Here is a 22,077-nt window from a genome sequence, read left to right as displayed (position 1 = left end):
CTAGAAACTACATAGTCTAGGCAAATGAAACTGAACAGGCTTAAATGTTGAGCAATATAACAGTGTTTTCCCCAGAAAAAAAAAAATTAAAGCCCTAAATTCTGGCATGATAATACACAGACAATTGAGCACCAACAGCACGAACCCAAACTAGGAGGGTCTGGGGGCATGCTCCCCCGGAAAATTTTTTGAAAATAGATGCTCTCAGGTGCATTTTCAGGGTCTCTGAGAGGTTTTAGATACATGAGTATAGGATAGATTTTACCAGTGTGTCAATGATTTCTGACCTAAATAGTATTAATGTAAACACATTTGAAATTTCACCTTAAAGTTCAACATGCAAATTAAACTGTTTTGTTATACAGTAGATTACTTAGGTATATGATAGATTAAAAATCTACAGGGATCCCTTAATTATCTATGATCAAGTGGTGGTGTAACAAAAATGTGCATGAAAATATGAACAGTGGTTTGCTCCGTCTTATGCAATCCAGTGAAGAGAATCGATCATGTTGATCGCAAAGGGATCTGAACCTAAGAACTGCCACCTTGAAATAAGTTGCTGTATTACTATAACTGCAGTGATTTACAATGTTTCTGATGCAATTACCATAATATATGTATAGCTAAGATGCACTGAAAAGAAAAGTAAGGCAACTGCATATTATAAAGTTTAAATTTTGGCACTTTATTAAATGGACTAGATTAAGATTAAAACATATTTAAAGGAAAACTTAATTCATACATTTAAGTTTGCAGAAAGATTATGTACTTATAAACACATTCATGAATGATAGACTAGGTCAAACTTTTGTGATTAAAATCAGTCGGCTTTGTCCATCCGACGGGGGACAACATCGGCAGCCAATGAGATCGCTTATAATGAATCAGATAGTTCCGGGATGTCTTATGTTTTCTTTCGATATTTTTATTGGATGGTTTAAACACGTGATCTTGACATAGCCAACAGATTACAGTTTGTTTACATCATACCACGCAGACATATGGCTTTGACAGAATCAACACATACATTGGAAAAAAAAAAAAAAGACCGCTTGTTTAACACAAATATCGATCAGTATGTAAATGGATCTGTTATTTGCTCTCCTATGTATCTAGTTACTTGTGGGTAGGAAATTTAACGTATCAGTATAAATCTAAGCGTATCGGATTTTAACTAAAGCGACTAAGCGTATCGGCAGGCAGAGCAAGCGTATCAGGCCCGATACGCTAAAACGCTTTGGGGAAAACCATGATAAGATTTATTCCTCAAAATTTGAATGAGAAATTCAAAAAGTACGTGGATTCCATGAACAATTCCATAAATTTTCAATATTCACGCTGCCCGAGACACAGACAGCCTTCCTCTTTGAACTTTTTGTGCCATGTCCAAATCTGCATTGCAGCTGGTGCATTTTTAGAGAATTCTCTCATAAATGCACGCTGTAGTCTTGTTCCGCCGAGTGCGCGCGCACACCACTGCCTCCGCCGAGTGCGCGCGCACACCACTGCCTCCGCCGAGTGCGCGCGCACACCACTGCCTCCGCCGAGTGCGCGCGCACACCACTGCCTCCGCCGAGTGCGCGCGCACACCACTGCCTCCGCCGAGTGCGCGCGCACACCACTGCCTCCGCCGAGTGCGCGCGCACACCACTGCCTCCGCCGAGTGCGCGCGCACACCACTGCCTCCGCCGAGTGCGCGCGCACACCACTGCCTCCGCCGAGTGCGCGCGCACACCGCATGTCGGGGCGACGGATGAGTTACTCTCCCCTGATCAACGAAGTCGGCAGGGAATTTGTGGTTATTATCGGTACAAACCGCGCGAATCACAACTTAAATGAGTGCGGTTCAGTTTGACATTGTCAGTCCGTTAGATAAACACTTAATTTTATTAAAATCGAAAATTAATATTTAGAGCCTGTGGGCTACAAAAATAGTCATTAAAGTAGCCGGCTGGACTTAATTGCGTGGCCGCAGCCGGCGCTTGTGGAAAGCCCTGTCGAATCAGCTCTGCGCATGCACCGTGCGGCACAAAAAAATGGCAGCCACCATGAAGGAAGGAGATCCGGAGTTTTCAAACATTTGCTTAAGTGTGAAATCGCAAAATGGTATTCTAGCGAACAACAAAAAATAGTCAAGATTCAGAAAAACAAATCATTCAGTGATCATTTTAATAGTGTAATTTCATCCGAACTAGGCCTAACGGTCGATTTAGAACTACAAAAAGTCCGTGTGTCGGACATTTTAAGTACCTTTGTAAAAGTTTTGCAAATGTTGCAGTCAGCATTTAAAATGCTAACTTCAAGTTTTTGTATAAGTTTCAGTTGATTAAACTGTCATATTGTATTAAATGTGTCTGCTTTTGTAATAAAAAAGTACTGAAAGAAAAAGCAAACACAGCATTGCAATTTCTTATCCATCCATATATAATCAAAAAAAAAAATCCCTCCCTCCCGACTGAAAATTTTTTTGCTCACCCAGTGGACAGGAAACGGATTTTTTTTTTTTAAGGATGACCTAATGTCTCTTACGTTCTTATAAACGTGTGTCTGTAAGAGTCAAATGCGGCTGTTTTGACCTTGTGGTCATTTCATTTAATTATTACATTTAGATTTTACTGGTTAAATTCAGAATTGCATTTTTTAAGCATTAACTAGGTTTTACTTTGGGACGTACACCTTCACAACAAAAATATTTCAGTGCGAGTTACATTTTTTTTTTATAAACCAAGTCCCTCAGACAGCATCCTTTGTCCATCAAAAATGTCCTCTCTGTAAATCACTCACCATATGATGAAGTTGTAAATGATTTTTTTTTTTCCTTTTTAGAAAATTAGTCTATTTTGAAGCAGAATGCTCCACTGTTGCACAGTTTAAAAAAAAAAAAACCACAGGACTTGAAACAGATGTGAGACACATTTACAGCAGAGCTTCACATGTGGTTAAAACACGAGTCTGTCAAAAAGTGTCCTCACCAGAAAACCACAAGGATCATAACTACTTCAGTTATTACAGTTACCACCTTCTACGTACAAACAAACGTCGCTGCACAGTACTTGAAATTTTGTACTTAATTACATCCATTTCAACAGTTTTGCTCTTATGGACTATAAGACAGTGGGTCAATTTTAGAAATATATAATATGCTGTCTTCACACCACAAGTAACATACCCAGTATTAAGGATGACTTTCCGTGATGACAAAAAAAAAAAAACACACGCAGAAATCATGGAATTGCTTGTCTGAAACAACTGCCATTCTGAAACAGAAAACTTTTTGTTAGCATCCAGTTTCAAAACCTGAGAAATTCAATCCACACAGCTATATTTGGTTTTGTTTTGTGAAAAAGAAATCAAATCTCAGTGTAAACCAGGTTGTCAACAAACTATCAACGTCCTGCCATGTTGTAAACGATGCGAGGGCTTATGATCAGTATGCACACTGATTGGATTTTTAATTTAAAAAAAATATCCAGGGATTATAAGCAGGAACACCTCATCCTGGATAATATAACGCAGCTCACAATGCTGCTGTACGAACTGTGATACTGAGGCTTGGTTTGGGTGAATCCTGCTGAAGCGGTTACCGGTCTGTTTCATTAGTCATCAGTTCATTGTTATTTCTGTGGCTTGAGTACTTAGAATGTATGTTGACATTTCATCATGCACATCATGTCTTATTTCATTTTGATGTCTTTCAGTGGTGATATCATACATTTCTTCAACTTCCATCTCCCCCCCGCAAATTCCGTAACTCAAAGTTTATAATTACACAGAAATTGAATTTTTTTAAAAAATTGGTCAAGTTTTACTTTTATGGATTTCAGAACTCCAAAACTATCAGTATATATGGAAATTTTTTCCTCTCTCAATACAGAAAATGGGGGGAAAAAAAACAGAACTGGCAAAAATCACAAAACAGAATTGGCAATTTTCTGAAACGGAAAATCATCCCAATATCATGACCTATAGCTCTGAAATCCTGCGCAGTTGATTTCCATCTCAAAAGGTCATTTGTGGCAGTAGAGAAACACAAAAATCTAAGGTTTGATTTTTGGACTGTTCTAGACCCAAAAAGTATACCCCGATTGTGAAACAGCCCACTAAACCAAATGATGCTTCGCTTTCAAATTGTAATTTCGCTAACAGGCTAGGTTCACACAGTCAGTGCAAATCCGTTTTTTTTTAGCTCATCCAGCCGCAGGCCAGATAAGCTTATGATCACGTATTGCCCATCCACAATTTACAAAAATCGATGCTACTCCTACAAGACTGATTGGATTTTGCTCAAACTCTCTCACAATCTTCCCCAGGTGGGTGTGCATAAAAGTTGTCAAGATGGCGGCGCCACCAATCATTTATGACTTTATGGGCCTCGACAGGTGTGAACTACAGCCTCACTGAGGCTATTTTTTGCATGTCCGATTTGAATAAGACCTTCCTGATTAACTGTCCACATTATATATTGCAAGTGATCAGATCTGGTGTGTGTGTGTGCAGAAATTCATTTTCAGTCTTATTCACATTGGTTGCTATAGTAATGACACTGCGCTCAAAAGTACAAACCAAAATGGATGGTAATGAAATAGGATTGCTTATTTACTATATGGCACCATCGCAGATTTTATAAAAAAAATAATAATGAAAGCGCGTCAGAGACGGAGGCTTGCCTGCTCCGCTTTATTTTGTGTGCCACCAAACTAGCATGTTTCCTGTACGCGTGATGCAAACATGAACTTTACATGATGTCAAAAATCATAGATGTTAAAAAATAAAATAAGATACCCACCCTGAAAACACCTGAAATCCGATCGGGGTGGGTTTCCCAAAAGCCTCTTAACACCAAGAGCATCTTAACTAGGAGAGAGAGTGTTCATTGTGATACTCGCTCTACCATTGAACTATGATCTTAGTACTACGCTGCTTTTGAGAAACCCACCGCAGAGCAGTCAGACCTAAACGGATTTGCAAAAACGTTTGAACTGGATTTGTATAAATCAGATCTCATGATTTTTTGCTGTTCAGACTTGCTGCATTTGATCGGATTCCGATCAGATATGCACATAAATTGAATTTTGAGTGACAATCTGAATGGAGCCATTAATTAGCTCTGTCCATTTCTTCAGTATTTGTCATCATGCATCTAATTTACGAAGGACAGAAAACATCAATGATGAACAAGAGCGAAATGTAATACACTGCTTTCGGCTGAGCTGTGGATTTGCACTGCAGTTATGAAAATCACGTGAAGCACGGCTGATTTCGTTCAGAGCAAATGACTCAACTTGCTTGAAAGATTTTAACAAATCAGAGTTACCGTGACTAATTGAACCTCTACAACCGGCTGCATTAGCTTGTCCTCTCTGAAACCGGTTTAATAAATGATGGGGTCTCTAAAAACAAAAATGTCCAACATGCAGCTGGAGCAGCTTCCTTTTGAGATATTGGACAGATACACGGTCTGATCCTAAAACATGATCTACACATCTAGGCTATACCTGGAGCAAGCTTGGTTTGAACATATTAAAAGACTTCATCTCATCGATGGAGTTTCTCAGCAATACATGTTCAAATGCTTGAAAAGAAACGCAGTTCAAGGCACTGGCAGAAATTAATCTATTAAGTACCACTGACTCATGAAAGCAATTTTTGTAATGGCAGTCCATAGTTTCTGCCATCCCCAGCACAGAGGTCAGGTCCTACTTATCTTAAAGTGCATATCCTGGACCAATTTCATTTTTTTTTTTTAATATGAAAGTATGTCCCTTTACACACTCATCCAGAAGGGTAATTTTCCACAAGGCCAATTTTGCACAAGGCCATCTGTCTACAGCAGAAAAAAATAAAACACGTCTGGAAAAATCCCAAGGGAGTCTGGAGCCAGATTCATGACGTCACCTGCGGAAGCGCCAGCAGGCCGCGAGAGCTTGCACGGTTTCAGTGCACAGCCTGTGTAGACCAAGCGCTCCCATTTCTCTCTCATTGTCCGGTCTTTCGGAAAACGATGAGTACTAATCCCATCAAGATTGGTGTTGCTACACCCTCCCACGATACATCTGTTAACCATTTTAATAATTACGTGATAACGTTGAAGAAATTTGCAGAAAACCACCAGGTCGTTTTCTCATAAACGAACCAGTGCTGACGTAGGATTCAGAAGGAGGTGTCCCGCACACGACGTCACGAAAATCAGTGTTTGCCAGGAAATCCAAATGCCAAGTTTTTTCAGAGGCGGACCAATGGCTTGATTTCAACTGAATTTTTCTGGTATTGCACAAGGTAAAAAATTGCACAAAATGTGACAGATATTTGACCAAAGTTTAATATAAAATAGGAGAATTACACTGATCTTGCTCTTGAATTTACCTGAGATATGCACTTTAATGCACTCCCAAAGCAAACTTGTGGGAAAAGAAAGTCATATGAAAAGAAACTGCACCCAGACGCATACATATTTACTCTGGTTTGTATTTTCCTACATTTCCTTTCAGCACATTAAAACAATCTGACTTCACAAAGCATCTAGCTCATCCCTGAGCTTCCAGAAAGAGGTGTCTTCACTATACTCACAAACCAAGTTTTATAATCTGTCTAGACTTAACAAACATGAGCTATGATCCTGATTAAATAAATCAAGAGTGCTTTAACTCCTCCTGAACGCACCACAACACGTGTTTGACACGACTGACAATGAGGATCAAAATCAATTCACTAAAAGTCGGACACAAAGATTTGATTTGTGCAAAGTGCAGTATTAGTTTGGACTAAGGATAAAGCAACACGTCTTTTTTAATTCTGTAAACAAATCTGCATGAAACAAATTCAAAAAAAAATTGCATCAGGAGTAAAACTACAGGAATATCGTGCAGCATTCATCGCCTTACACATTGTGTGTTTTGTCGTATTTTACGCTTTTAATCTGATATCCAGGTCTTGGGGATTTGTGTTATACTTATTGTACTCAACCAAAAAGACAAATTTAAAAAAAAAAAAAAGTATGAGCATTGTATTGAATTAGATTTTCTTCACGTTTAATTAATAAAAAAAGTCACAAAACAAAAAAAAATAGCGTCCAGCAGGAAATAAGAGTCCTTGCATTAAAAGAATGTGAATATAATATATGGGTTGTTTTACAATCAGGGTACGCAAGCTAAAAGTCACATTTAACACTTATTATCTTCAATATCAAAAGGCTTGACTAAAACTTGGTTGTGTATTGTAGCCCTGTGATAGCGCTATTTACCATGCAAAAAAAAAAAAAAATTGTTGATAACGTTATTTTTGGTGAATGTATGGCAATGTGTCATATTTAGCAAAATTACTCGTGTCATTTAGAAAAAGTGCCTTTTTGACCACAGGTAGCTCCAAAAGGGATGCACTTAAATCATTCTTTATACCATAAAACACATATTTGGTTCCATATCATTGGAAACATAGTTAAGTTTTAATGTTGAATGCCAGTAAGTTTTCAGACTATTTTGATCAAATTAGTATGCAATTGTGTCAAAAAAAATGTCCTCTCCGAGACAGATAATTTTTCAATATAAAATAACATATCTAAAATGATTATTTTCATCCTAAAATGCTGTCAAGATATTGGGACATAAATATTAGAGACAACTAACACAAAGCTTACAGCCAAGCACTATGGAAGTAGTGGATTCTGAATTGTCAAAAAAAAAAAAGTCCTCTCTGAGAATCACTTCATTGTTTCTCCCATCTTATAGCAGATTACACAAAACTACCATACACACGTGTCAAAAAAATTACCTGAAATCTGTTCTTTAACTTGTCCTTCATTTAAAAACTGGTACAAGAACCAGTTTGAATCAATTGGACCCCTGTGACACAAACTTTGTACCCTGATTGTAAATCACATTATATTACGACATTTAACTGCGTGGAAGATTTTTTTTAATGCAAAAGTAACAACACCTGGAGATCAGATGAAAAAAAAAAAGTTTCCAAATAGGAGAAAACAAAAATTAAAAAAAAAAACCCGCAGCACAGTATTCCCTCAGTCTCAGAGTGAAGCAGTTAGCTTCACTCCTTACACACTTGTGCATTTGTGTTGTGTGGAGTTTTCTTCACGTACCGCGTTACTTTTAATCCAAACTAACACACAGCAAGAATGGTCTGAATATTTTATTAAACAGTAGATGGATGAGAAAAGGGAAAAAGAAAGAAGGAAAAAAAACACCACAAAACTCCAGCTTTCAGCATCTTCTCCAGAGTTTCCACACAGCACGCTCTCGTGCGCCAATTTCAGCACCGGTTTATTCAACAAAACTCCGTGTTAACTCATATATACGAGTTTTTTTTCCTTCCTATAACTCAAATACACACCATTCAGAGCTAAAATAAAGACACGGCGACGTTTTTAATAAGTTTTTTTTTTTTTTAGTCAGCCGGCGAGAAGAGAAGAGAAACCTCCACCCCCCCTCCCCCTTTCGCCTCACACACAAACAAACGCTACCGAGGTTAGCATAGTAACCACAGAGAAGGAAAAGGAGTGTAAGAAATAACATGAAAACAGGTTGAATACAACTTTACTCACAATAAGACTTCTCCAAGAGCCCGGCTATCCAAAAAAACAAGTCTCAGGACACCGGGTAAGTTTTGAAAGAGCTGTTAATTCAAAGTCTTGTTGACAGCATCGCCTGAGAAATCCGCCATCTTCGCCCGGCTGTGTGATGCTGCTGGCTCGCGACTCCTCCTGAGGCCCAAACTCTGGACTCAACCAAATCAGCCCGGCAAACAGGGTAAGAGTGCAAGTTTAATAAAACGTAAACACGGATATTTTTGCAGGCATGTTTTTAAAATGATGTTCAATTCGTATATTAGGGTTTTATCTATTATTTAAGTTAAGCTGATTCAACGATACGGATTTTAGCTTTTTCGAAACGGTTAAAAGAGATTTACGGCCTCCCCTGCGTGAAAAGTGAACGATGGTAGCGTCCATAATAGAGCGCCTCCTTTTAGTGTTTTTTTTTTTTCCCCGTGTTCAGGTAAGGGGCTCATGGAGGGAAGTTGTAGGAAGAAGCTGCTTCTAAACTGTTAAATCACTCACTGTACGTTATAAGCTTGTGTTACAGCTGATAGTTTACTGAAAGAGGGCTGTTTTTGTCACCATCCGATCCAATACTGCATGCAGGAGCAGGTCTCTGTACATCAGTAAGAGATTTTGCTTAGCTGAAGGCTGTGTATTTATTTATATCAGTACAGTCATGCATAGAGTGGAGCCACGTGTAAAACATGGCCTGTGGTTTACTCAGATTAGTTACGGTTCAATCACAAGATTTTAATTCATCTAACGAATCAAAAACCTAAAGCGTATCGATAAATAGATCAGAGTCAATTAAACCCAAGTTAGTAGTTCAAAACTCGGCTTATTGCGCCCCCTGGTGAGAGAAAGTGTAATACAGCACCTCTGTAAACTAATTATGAGGGGGAAAAAAAGTTTAAACAAACTATACAGTCTGGATAGTTTTTAGGTTTTTACATTTCTGCAGAAAATCCCTTGGAAAAAAAAATATAAGATTCTTCCCTAACCATTTCATTCGGGCAGCATGGTGGTGTAGTGGTTAGCACGGTCACCTTACAGCAAGAAGGTTCTGGGTTTGAACCTAGCAGTCAGCGAGGGCCTTTCTGTGTGGAGTTTGCATGTTGTCTGCGTGGGTTTCCTCTGGGTGCTCCAGTTTCCCCCAAAGACATGCGGTTAGGTTAATATGGGACGGCCTTGAGCGAGGCACTTAACTCCCAATTGCTTCCCGGGTGCTGTTAGCATGGCTGCCCACTGCTCTGGGTGTGTGTGTGTGTGTTCACTGCTTCAGATGAGGAAATTTCACAAGTGTGTGATGAATAAAGTTGTGCTTTCTTTCTTTCATTTGAAGAAGAAACCTTTATTTGTCATATGCACACATCAAGCACAGTGAAATTCATCCTCTGCATTTAACCCATCTGAAGCAGTGAACACACGCACACACACCCAGAGCAGTGGGCAGCCATACAACAGCACCCGGGGAGCAGTCAGGGGTCAGGTACCTTGCTCAAGGGCACTTCAGCCCAAGGCCACCCCACGTTAACCTAACTGCATGTCTTTGGACTGTGGGGGAAACCGGAGCACCCGGAGGAAACCCATGCAGACATGGGGAGAACATGCAAACTCCACATGGAAAGGCCCTCGCCGGCCACTGGATTCAAACCCAAAACTTTCTTGCTGTGAGGCGACCGTGCTAACCATTACACCACTGTGCCGCCCACCGTGTAATGTGCACACGGACTTCCTCTGTCTGCTTGACCACGCGAAACAAGCGATTACCGTGCTAACCACTACACCACCATGCCGTCCATTTGTTGTGTTAGCGTCAGTATAAAAATAAAGAACTAATCACAAATTATATTTTTCTGTTTCTAGTAGGGGGGTGGCACGGTGGTGTAGTGGTTAGCACTGTCACCTCACAGCAAGAAGGTTCTGGGTTCAAGCCCAACAGCTGACGAGGGCCTTTCTGTGTCGAGTTTGCATGTTGTCCTCGTGGGTTTCCTCCGGGTGCTCTGGTTTCCCCCACAGTCCAAAGGTATGCAGGTTAGGCTAATTGGTGGCTCTAAATTGACCGTAAGTGTGAATGGTTGTTTGTCTCTGTGTCAGCCCTGTGATAACCTGGTGACTTGTCCAGGGTGTGACCCTGTAGGACAGGATAAGCAGCTACAGATAATGGATGGATGGATGTTTCCAGTAGGGTTGAATTTCAACATCAATGCTTTTGTTTTTTTCCTTCCATGTATATTTGCATCTCAATCCAGAATGTTTTTACAACAGGACAGAGCCAAAATAAATGCTGGACACACTTCAGAGCTACTGACACACACATTACATTACAGGCATTTAGCAGACGCTCTTATCCAGAGTGATGTACAACATACCCGGAGCAGTTAAAGCGAGACAGCTTTTCAATTTCATAAAATTGGTGAAATTTAGTTCCGTCTGAAATTTGGTCATTGTGATATATGATTATTTCTGTAAGATCTCACAAAATATCAGGCCATTGTGTGGCGAGGAAATTATTTGAGGGGATTCCCGAGCAAATAATGTGCATGAAATCGCTCCCTTCGTGCAGTCAAGCAGACAGAGGAAGTCCATGTGCGCATGCGCAGGTTTATCTTTGACCATGCACTGACCCTTACATCATTCTGTCGCTAAACGAACAGCCAATCATACCCAGGTGCTCACTGACTGCTGATATTTATTAGCTTGGTCCTGTGTTTCCTTTTCTTCACAACATAACATCTTTTCTTCTCACATTCTGTCAGTCTTTCACATTTCATTCGCACACTCACGTCCTCCATTTTTCTCTCCTGTTTCAGATTTGTATCCCACAATGCCTTGCGTGAACGGGGAAAGCCCACCACGTGATGTCTGATGTAGTATCTTGAATTGGGTCATGGTGAAACAGGAAAAAATAGCAGAGATTCTACAATGGCAGAGAATTTAGGGCCATGTGGCCCGAAATTCATTAATTGTTCCATTAGAGAAAAAAAAAAACTACTAAAAGTGGAAGTCTGTGATTCAAATTAAGTAGCTTTTGGTCCACTTCACAAAAATAATTGGGTGTTGGGGAAAATTCTTTTTAAGTCCTACACTTGAAAAATCTGAAAGGCAGTCCTGCTGGAATCAAACCAGTGACCTTATGGTCCCAAAGCTACTTCTCTAACCAGTAGACCATGGCTTCGCCCCAACACAAACACCCACAAAAACTCACCCACAACTGGGGCTCCACCAAATTTCCCAATGCGGTTTCCATACAAGTACACTCGGACATCATCATCTTGCCTCATAGATCTTACAAAATGTATTACATTCATAGCTCAATACATCTTTTTCCTTCCTCTTTCTTCTTCTAATGTCCAACTTACTTTGACATGCCTCATTTTTAAAATAAATTATTCCACTCTAAACATCCACAATAGATTTTAAATCCAGTGTTAAATGCATTGCAAATATAATGCAGTTTCCTCATTTGTGCTTTGTGTGTTTATATACTGTGAAGAAAACTCAAGGCTGGAATGAGTTCTAATCATGTTCCATTTTAAGAGGTCAGTTTTCTATGGATTTATTTTCAGTGACCAGAAATAAAGAGGAAATCCTCAAACAGGAAATTAAACCCAAACCCACATGTGTAATTTACAACATGGAAAAAAACAAACAAAGAAGCCACACAAAATTAGTGTTTTGAGTCATCTTTATTAAGTAAACTCTACATTTTCAATATTGCTTTTTGTCTGTTTCATTTTTTTTTCCTTTAGTCTAGATTACAACCAATTGCAATCAGCACAGTTTATATATTCATATATATTTATATATCTTCTTCCCAATCAAGCTACACTTTGAAGAATACAAAAATATCACAGTACAATTTCTACAATCATTCCCTACTAATGAGCTCCAAAGTGGGTGCCGGACTTGAGGCTGGAACACAGGAACCTGGCAACGGACCCCCTCAGGGAGACAGACATTCATGAGATGTGAGAAATTTGAATATTTTGACTGTGTATATGCATCGACATTTGATGAGGAATACACATGCACAGGAAACAAAATCAAAAGTATCTGACGTTTAAACGTTGAGGAAAAAAGAGTGAAAGGACGAGAGCCTGTTGGCAGTGGACTTGTAATAGATAAATTCTGGAAAAAAAAAGTCACGTAGGTTAAAAAATCTGGTCCAGCCAAACTTCTGTGCTCCAAAACTTCAAGCCCTCACCACCAACAGCCAGCTGGAAAAGGGAACTCAGATAGCAGTCACTTTCATTCCTCAAACTGTTCTCTGCACACACCACACTATACAAAATATCCAAAAAAAAAAAAAAGAAAAAAGAAGAATCCTCACCCGTACTTGATTATTGTTTCCTATTAAATGTCTCTTTACTTCTTTTAATAAAGGATGTTCTTCCCTCGTTCATACACTTAGTATCCAACGCTGTAAATCCTTTATGCCCGGTGGAGGCTCACTCCTCCAAAAGCACAGGAATGTTGCAGTATGAGTCTGACATTTAGTTTTTATTCAAATTTGAATCAACAAACATCAACAAAACTAATGAAGAAAAAAAAAAATGTATTTCAATAACCATATAACTAAAATTCAGTGAAGCAGAGCATCAACATTGTGAAGGAGAGAAAAAAAAAAAACAGATTTTAAGATAAAACACTAGTCATAAGTTACTTGACATCACACACACAAAAGGGAAAAAAACAAACAAACAAAAAAGACATGACAATGGGTTCAATAATAAGGGAAGGATCCTTTTGACACGAGTTATTCCCATGTCTCAGAAACTCCATGAGATTGCACATCCTGGAGTAATACCGGACCAAGAGGAGGACTGATTGTGCTGCCAGTGATGGGTCTGGGTTCTGCAGGGGGCGCTGTGGCTCACTGAGGCTCAGGCTGAGTTCTGAGGTGAGCTGCAGTTCAGTTAGTCAGTCAGTCAGTGCCTGCTGGTGTGTGGAACTCTCAGGGTGAAAACGTTGCCATCTCCAGCGAGATCCTCTGCCACAGCTCCTTGGTCTGCTTCCCCCTCTTCAGGGTCTGCAGGACATCGTTGAACTGCATCATGCCCATCGGGGTGAGACAGAATGCTCCACGAGCACTTCGAATTATGTTTACAAAGTCATCATAGTCTGCCGGGGTCAGATGGATCAGCCGATAGTTGATGTACTGTTTTAGGAATGAAGGAAAAAAGAGAGAAATTAGGCAGATTTGCACTGCAGAACAGCTCAAATGATACTCAAGGATATGGATTGTGGTTCTATACTAAACAATTCTGCAATCATGATCAAAATGTTAATCAGACTTTCAAATGGGCCTTTTTTCCTCCAAAGTAAGAGACATTCCTGCTTTAAAAAAAAACCCTTAGACAAGCCATGAGTAAACGGGTGGCACGGTGGCGTAGTGGTTAGCACGGTCGCCTCACGGCAAGAAGGTTCTGGGTTCGAACCCAGCAGCTGGCGAGGGCCTTTCTGTGTGGAGTTTGCATGTTCTCCCCGTGTCTGCGTGGGTTTCCTCCGGGTGCTCCGGTTTCCCCCACAGTCCAAAGACATGCAGGTTAGGTTAATATGGGACGGCCTTGGGCTGAGGTGCCCTTGAGCGAGGCACTTAACTCCCAACTGCTCCCCAGGCGCTGTTAGCATGGCTGCCCACTGCTCTGGGTGTGCATGTGCTCATTGCTCACATGTGTGTTCACTGCTTCAGATGGGTTAAATGCAGAGAGGAATTTCACAAGTGTGTGATGAATAAAGTTGTGCTTTCTTTCTTTCTAAAATAACGAACGGACACCTGGCATGAAGTTGTGTCCGGGCTTCTAAATATTTTTTTATGAGACTGATGCAAGCACACTTCTTTGGTCTAGCTAATAAATTTTAATCTGTCCACCGATAAGCTCGGCCCAAGACCTGTAAACTCTAAAAATACTCAAATGTGTTCAAATATTAAAACTAAGTCAGAATGAACAACAGCAGCATTATGCTGTTTCTATTTAGCTCCGAAATGTACGAGATCTTTACAGTAATCATTTTCAGCCCTTAAACAGGCTAATAATATTTGAACAGTGAACAATCTACAACGAGAATAACAGTGTTTTTCATGATGGATGAAAATGATAGAAGTGATCATACTGGGTTGGAGGGACCAAAAAAAAAAAAACACCCCACACCATTTTGTATGCAACAGAAATTGAGATACATCACAAATCATATATCTCTGCACCCTGAATTCAAAAACAGATCAAATCTGAAGTCGCACATATTACCCACCTCTGTGCAAGGACTCAAAATTTCAGCATATTTATGAGCTGGTAAATAAGCGAGGCATAAAAACATAACCGAATGATACCGACAGAGCAGAGAAAGATATCGTATGGAACATATTTCTCTAAAGCAAATGCCTCACTGCTAGTCAGGGTAGATTTCTCTCTGAGAATGCCACATCATCTCATTAGACACGCATGGGGAGATGATTTAGCACCACAGCCTCTCCTGCATATCAACAAACAAGTGTCTGTGGTAACACTGCAGGAGGAGAAGACAGCTTGTGCTGTTGGTTACAACATCCAAGATATCAAATGTAGGCTCTCAACAAAGATAAGAGTGACATGTGGGTGATCGTTAATTAAAGATTCACAACATTGAACGAACGCTAATTGGATGTTCCGAGGGTGCATATTAAGTCAGACTTTATTCAAGACGTGTTGCTGTTGTTAAATTACACTGGTCGTTCATTTAAAGCGAGACGGCCTTTCGAGTTCATAAAATCGGTGAAATTTACTTCCATCTGAAATTTGGTCGTTGTAGTACATTTACTTTTGTAATAGCTCACAAAATATCAGGTCATTCTGGGGCCGGGGAGTTATTTAATTTGAGGGGATTCCCGAGCAAATAACGTGCATGAAATCGCTCGCTTCGCGCAGTCAAACAGACAGAGAAAGTCCGTGTGTGCATGTGCAGGTTTACCTTTGACCGTGCACTGACCATTACATCATTCTGTCGCTAAATGAACAGCTGATCACACCGAGGTGCTCGCTGACTGCTGATATTTATTACTTTGGTCTTGCCTTGCAACATACCGTCTTTTCTTCTCGGTCTTTCATTCGCACGCTCACGTCCTCCGTTTTTCTCTCCCGTTTCAAATTTGTATCCCACAAGGCCTTGTGTGAACGGGAAAACCCACTACGTGATGCATGACGTATCTTGAATTGGGTCATGGTGGAGCAGGCAAATATGGCAGAGAGTTCAGGGCCACGTGGCTCTAAATTTGTTAATTGTCCTCCGAGAAAAAAGCCGAATAAAATTGGAAGTCTGCGATTCGAAGTCAGTAGCTTTCGGTCCACTAAACTAAAATAATTGAGTATCGGTGGGGGGGGGGGGGGGGGGGTGTTTCTTTTTATGACCTACACTTGAAAAATCTGAAAGGCGGTCTACCTTTAAATAGTGTAGATGTGCATTTACATTTACGAATTGTGTAAAAGGAAAGGCTAAAAGGAACAAATCGGCTCATGGCTTCTACGAATTATGACTCTTTGAGAACATGATTGTTGTTACTTCCATGTTATTTTCTCTTGTACTCAAGCTTGCACTGTAGTCACAGATGTGAAACCCTTAAATCACAAACTTTCTAACCAGTAAAACCTGAGAATTTTCAATCCCTGGTCTTTTGTGGTTTACATTACTTTAAAGTGCATATCATGGGTAAATTCAGGAGCAAGATCAATGTAATTCTCCCATTTTATATTAAACTTTGGTCAAATACCTGTCACATTTTGCATTTTACCTTGCGCAATACCAGAAAAACTCAGTTGAAATCAAGCCATTTGAGGCGAATTGGTCCGCCTCTGAAAAAACTTGGCCTTTGGATTTCCTATGAAACATTGATTTTCGTGACGTCGCGTGCGGGACGCCTCCCTCTGAATCCTACGTCAGCGCTGGTTTCTCATCTCATCTCATTATCTCTAGCCGCTTTATCCTGTTCTACAGGGTCGCAGGCAAGCTGGAGCCTATCCCAGCTGACTACAGGCAAAAGGCGGGGTACACCCTGGACAAGTCACCAGGTCATCACAGGGCTGACACATAGACACAGACAACCATTCACACTCACATTCACACCTACGGTCAATTTAGAGTCACCAGTTAACCTAACCTGCATGTCTTTGGACTGTGGGGAAAACCGGAGCACCCGGAGGAAACCCACGCGGACATGGGGAGAACATGCAAACTCCACACAGAAAGGCCCTCGCCAGCCACGGGGCTCGAACCCGGACCTTGCTGTGAGGCGACAGCGCTAACCACTACACCACCGTGCCGCCCCTAAACGGACATACTTTCATATAAGAAAAAAAAAGAAAGAAATTGGTCCAGGATATGCACTTTAATCAGTGATTTAATATTTTTCAGCAGCCAAAACCAGAGATAAGACATTTCCTTTATAATAAGAAACTTCACATCTAGGAGTCAAAGATGTGCCAAATTAAGATTCTGAGGAGCGCTCCTCTGACTGTTGCCCTCAGTGCATATAAATAGTTTATGGCATAGTGTTTACAGAAAAAAGGAGAGTCTGAGTGTGCTCACTCGGTGGGCTGTGCTGATGAGACAGCGTCTAACGCACACTGACAACCCGTGGCCTGAAAGCTTCTGGCAGAAAAATAAGTGAGAACATCCTCGTACAGTACCTCTCTGTCTCTCGCGCTCCGTGTCTGACTCATACTCACTCACTGTCTTGCATGTTCTCAAATTACCAAATCAAACTGTCATAGCAGTATCAGAGATGGAGATGTCGTCAGCTGTAGTGTCCTTCCGGATTTTGCTGGAATGAAACGAGGCAGAGGCGGCACGGTGGTGTAGTGGTTAGCGCTGTCGCCTCACAGCAAGAAGGTCCGGGTTCGAGCCCCGTGGCCGGCGAGGGCCTTTCTGTGTGGAGTTTGCATGTTCTCCCCGTGTCCGCGTGGGTTTCCTCCGGGTGCTCCGGTTTCCCCCACAGTCCAAAGACATGCAGGTTAGGTTAACTGGTGACTCTAAATTGACCGTAGATGTGAATGTGAGTGTGAATGGTTGTCTGTGTCTATGTGTCAGCCCTGTGATGACCTGGCGACTTGTCCAGGGTGTACCCCGCCTTTCACCCGTAGTCAGCTGGGATAGGCTCCAGCTTGCCTGCGACCCTGTAGAACAGGATAAAGCGGCTAGAGAGAATGAGATGAATGAGATGAAACGAGGCACTGTGCAGAACTTTCGCAGCTAGTACTCCTGCTGCAACACCATGCATTTCTTTTCCAATTTTTAAAAAGCGCGTCACACTTGCTAAATATATAGAGTTTTTAAAGCTCAGGTATTCTCAATTAAATGTAATACTTTGGATTTTGCAGTGCTACTTCAAATACCTTCTTGAATGTATTTTGATACCCTAAGACCTGAAGTGATGATAAACTACAGTGTCTTGCAAAAGTATTCATCCCCCTTTGTGTTTGCCCTGTTTTGTTGCATTACAAGCTGGAATTAAAATGGAGTTTTGGAGGGTTAGCACCATTTGATTTACACAACATGCCTACCACTTTAAAGGTGAAAATTGTTTTATTGTGACAAACAATAAGATGAAAAAACAGAAATCTGGAGTGTGCATAGGTATTCACCCCCAAAGTCAATACTTTGTATTTGCCACCTTTTGCTGCAATTACAGCCGAAAGTCTCTTGGGGTATGTCTCTATTAGCTTAGCACATCTAGCCACTGGGATTTTTGCCCATTCCTCAAGGAAAAACTGCTCCAACTCCTTCAAGTTAGACGGGCTGCGTTGGTGTATAGCAATCTTCAAGTTATGCCACAGATTCTCAATTGGACTGAGCTCTAGGCTTTGACTAGGCCATTCCAAGACATTTAAATGTTTCCCTTTAAACTACTCCACTATAGCTTTAACAGTATGTTTAGGGTCACTGTCCTGCTGGAACGTGAAACTTTGTCCCAGTCTCAAATCTCTGGCCAACTCAAACAGATTTTCCTCCAGGATTGCTCTGTGTTTAGTGCCATCCATCTTTCCTTCAGTCCTGACCAGCTTTCCTGTCCCCACAGATTAAAAATATCCCCACAGCATGATGCTGCCACCACCATGCTGTAGGAATGGCGTTCTCAGGGTGCTGGGTTTGGCATTTCCCATAATGGCCAAAAAGATCAATTTTAGTCTCATTTGACCAGAGGATCTTCTTACATGTGTTTAGGGAGTCTGCCCAACAACATGTGGCAAACTCCAAACATGTTTTCTGAAGCAATGGCTTTTTCTGGCCACTCTTCCATAAAGCCCCACTCTGTGGAGTGTACAGCTTAAAGTGGTCCTATGGACAGATACTCCCGTCTTCGCTGTGGATCTTTGCAGCTCCTTCAGTGTTATCTTTGGTGTTTTTGTTGCGTCTCTGATTAATGCCCTCCTTGCCCAGTCTGAGTTTTGGTGGGTGGCCTTCTCTTGTCAGGTTTGTAGTGGTGCCATATTCTTTCCATTTTGCTATAATGGATTTAATGGCACTCCCTGGGATGATATTCAAAGTTTGGGATACTTTTATTACCCAACCCTGATCTATACTTCTCCATAACTTTGTCTCTGGCCTGTTTGGAGGCTCCTTGGTTTTCATGTTGCTTGCTTAGCAGTATTGCAGAGTCAGGGTCCTTCCAGAACAGGTTGATTTCTACAGACATCATGTGACAGATCATGTGACACTTCAATTGCATTCAGGTGGATCTTAATCAACTAATTACGTGACTTATGAAGTGAATTGATTGGACCAGCTCTTATTTAGGGGTTTCATACGAAAGGGGGTGAATACCTATGCACACTCCAGATTTCTGTTTTTTTTTTTCATCTTATTGTTTGTGTCACAATAAAACAACAATGTGCACCTTTAAAGTGGTAGGCATGTTGTGTAAATCAAATGGTGCTAACCCTCCAAAAATCCATTTTAATTCAATCTTGTAATGCAACAAAACACCAAGAGGGATGAATACTTTTGCAAGACACTGTAAATATTAGAAAGCTTTAAATTCACTCATTCTAGAGCGAAGAGAAAAAAAAAATCTCCCATATAAGCGACTCGAATGAACCCAAAAAACAAAAGCAAAACTTGATTATGCAGCTTTTTACTGGTGTATTAGGGTCATCTAGACGCTTCTTTAAAAATAGAATTTACCCAATGTTGGTGTACAACTTAGTTTTTACATAACAGTATTATTTAGTGTGCATTAAATGTTATCCAAAACAGAATTAATTGCATATGGAAGAATCACGAAAAGAAGAGCCATGCAATTTTCATAAATTTGTTAAGACCCATGGCTGATCTTTATATATAGGTTATGGGCAATTCTTCAGCAGAGAGACCAAAATTATGAAATGATTAAGATTGCCTTAACTTGTCAGCTCAGTGATATTGCTAAAGTATGGAATCCAAGGCAAAATGTACCGAAAACCGTATTTAAAACTCGTCCTAATTACAGCAAATGTCGCTTCAGAGAAATCTTGGTTTGAATTTTAAGAAATGAAAGTTGAGTTTTTTCTGACGTAATTCTGTTACTGACTTTTCTTTCCTCATAAAAGATTTTGCATTCAGAGTTAAACATAGCCAATTTTTCTATGCTTTTTTCTTTAGGGTCAAAAGATACCCCATACAGTGCGAAATTTATTTAAATACCATTATCTTGAGTACTGCAACTGGGAGGGGGAGTTATCACCTTTACCTTTGAATACAATTCCATTACCGAAGAACTACCCTTATACATGTACATCTATTTAATACTCCAAACAACTACATCTGCATTTACATTTGAACTGCTATGCCCCTGGAAACACTGGAAAAACCAAAACACTCAACAAGTAACTCTGAGCTGTGGGGAAAAAAAAAATAAGCAATTTGAATGGACAATCACTATAATAAATAGAAATTTGTAGAACACAACTTGATTCAATTCCTGACTCTACAGTTACTGGGCAACATCAATCAAGTTCATCATTGGTTTCAACCAAATGCTCTGTGGAGGTTTTTACTGCTGCCAACTTTGTTGGAGGAGGGAATGTTTTCACCTCTGTTTGTCTGTTCCCAATGTAACTCAAAGTAGCAAACAGATTTTGAGGAAAAGGTGGGCCATGAGCCAAGGAACAACGGATTAGATTTTGATGCAAATCCGGATACGTGGCTTGGTGGAGATATGCACTCCGCCAATGTAACCGAGTAAACTAGGTAACCATATTTCAAAAACATCCTTCACAAATCAAAGAACTAATTACAGTTGACATGAATAACCACCTACTAATATTCTATCAGATTTACTTAGTTTTTAGGGTTGGTTACATTCCAGAAAGACCAGAAAAGTTCGCTAGGCACACTGTCTGAATGCTGAGTGCTGCTGCTAGACGAAATGGCGTCATTTAAGAGGTTTTCATTACAATGCCTGTATCGTTTTCTGGAAATAATTTATTTTAATAAAAACAACAATGAATAACTTTTATTAAGGACTGATGACAAACTTGCACAATGAAAGTTAATATTTTCTATATATATTTTTGGAGCCAACATAAGAAATCTGCTTTGCATGACTGAGAGAGTTTCAGGCAAGATTGTTTGAAAATATGGAAGAAATACATTTTAAATTTGGAGCTCACTAAAATCTTGTTGAAAACAGGCTACTTGAGCAAACCACTGATTTTAGGGGGGAAAAAAATGAATAGCACACCTATTAGTAACTGCCTTTATATCGGTTCCTTTGAAATATTGTGTTTATATATAGTTACAGTGCCTTGAAAAAGTACTCATACCCCTTGAACTTTTTCACATTTTTCCACCTTACAACCACAAACTTAAAAGTTTTTTCATTGAGATTTTATGTGATGACCAACACAGAGTAGCACATAATTGTGAAGTGAAATGAAAATGATAAATGGTCTTCAAAATTTTAAACAAATAAAAATCTGAAAAATGTGGTGTGCATTAGTATTCAGCCCCCTGTACTCTGATACCTCTAAATGCAATCCAGTGCAATCAATTGCCCTCAGAAGTCATCTAATTAGTTAATAGAGTCCTACTGTGTGTAATTTACTCTCAGCATAAATACACTTGTTCTGTGAAGGCCTCAGTGGTTTGTTAGAGAACACTGAAGAACAAACAGCATCATGAAGACCAAAGAACTCACCAGACAGGTCAGGGATAAAGTTCTGGAGAAGTTTAAAGCAGGGTTAGGTTATAAAAAAATATCCCAAGCTCTGAACATCTCAAGAAGCACTGTTCAATCCATCATTCAAAAATAGAAAAACCTGCAAACCTACCAAGACATGGCCGTCCACCTAAACTGACAGAGCAAGCAAGGAGAGCACTGGTCAGAGAAACAGCCAAGAGGCCCATGATCACTCTGGAGGAGCTGCAGAAATCCACAGCTCAGGTGGGAGAATCTGTGCACAGGACAACTATAAGTCGTACACTCCACAAATCTGGCCTTTTTGGAAGAGTGGCAAGAAGAAAGCCATTGTTGAAAGACAGGCATAAGAAGTCCCGTTTGCAGTTTGCCAGAA

The 22,077-nt window shown here is 40.3% G+C and overlaps 2 protein-coding genes across 8 annotated transcripts in view; both read right to left on the bottom strand.

Annotated features, from left to right (window-relative positions):
* ndst2a (N-deacetylase/N-sulfotransferase (heparan glucosaminyl) 2a) overlaps nucleotides 1–8,712 on the bottom strand; it is a 346,042-nt gene extending 337,330 nt beyond the window's left edge. For all 4 annotated transcript variants that reach the window (XM_060926282.1, XM_060926279.1, XM_060926277.1 and 1 more), the window contains exon 1: nucleotides 8,558–8,712. The gene's annotated coding sequence lies outside the window, so the exon portion shown is untranslated. The remainder of the gene's footprint in view (nucleotides 1–8,557) is intronic.
* Nucleotides 8,713–12,221: 3,509 nt separating this feature from the next.
* The window catches only part of zswim8 (zinc finger, SWIM-type containing 8), a 73,156-nt gene continuing 63,300 nt past the window's right edge, over nucleotides 12,222–22,077 (bottom strand). For all 4 annotated transcript variants that reach the window (XM_060926273.1, XM_060926275.1, XM_060926272.1 and 1 more), the window contains exon 27: nucleotides 12,222–13,712. In XM_060926273.1, coding sequence (XP_060782256.1) covers nucleotides 13,509–13,712 — 204 coding nt within the window. In that variant the 3' untranslated portion in view covers nucleotides 12,222–13,508. The remainder of the gene's footprint in view (nucleotides 13,713–22,077) is intronic.

The sequence above is a fragment of the Neoarius graeffei genome, chromosome 7 (genome assembly GCF_027579695.1).
Source record: "Neoarius graeffei isolate fNeoGra1 chromosome 7, fNeoGra1.pri, whole genome shotgun sequence".
NCBI classification, from domain to species: Eukaryota; Metazoa; Chordata; class Actinopteri; order Siluriformes; family Ariidae; genus Neoarius; species Neoarius graeffei.
Note: the sequence above shows the minus strand (reverse complement) of the source record. Positions and strands in the feature narration are given on the sequence as shown.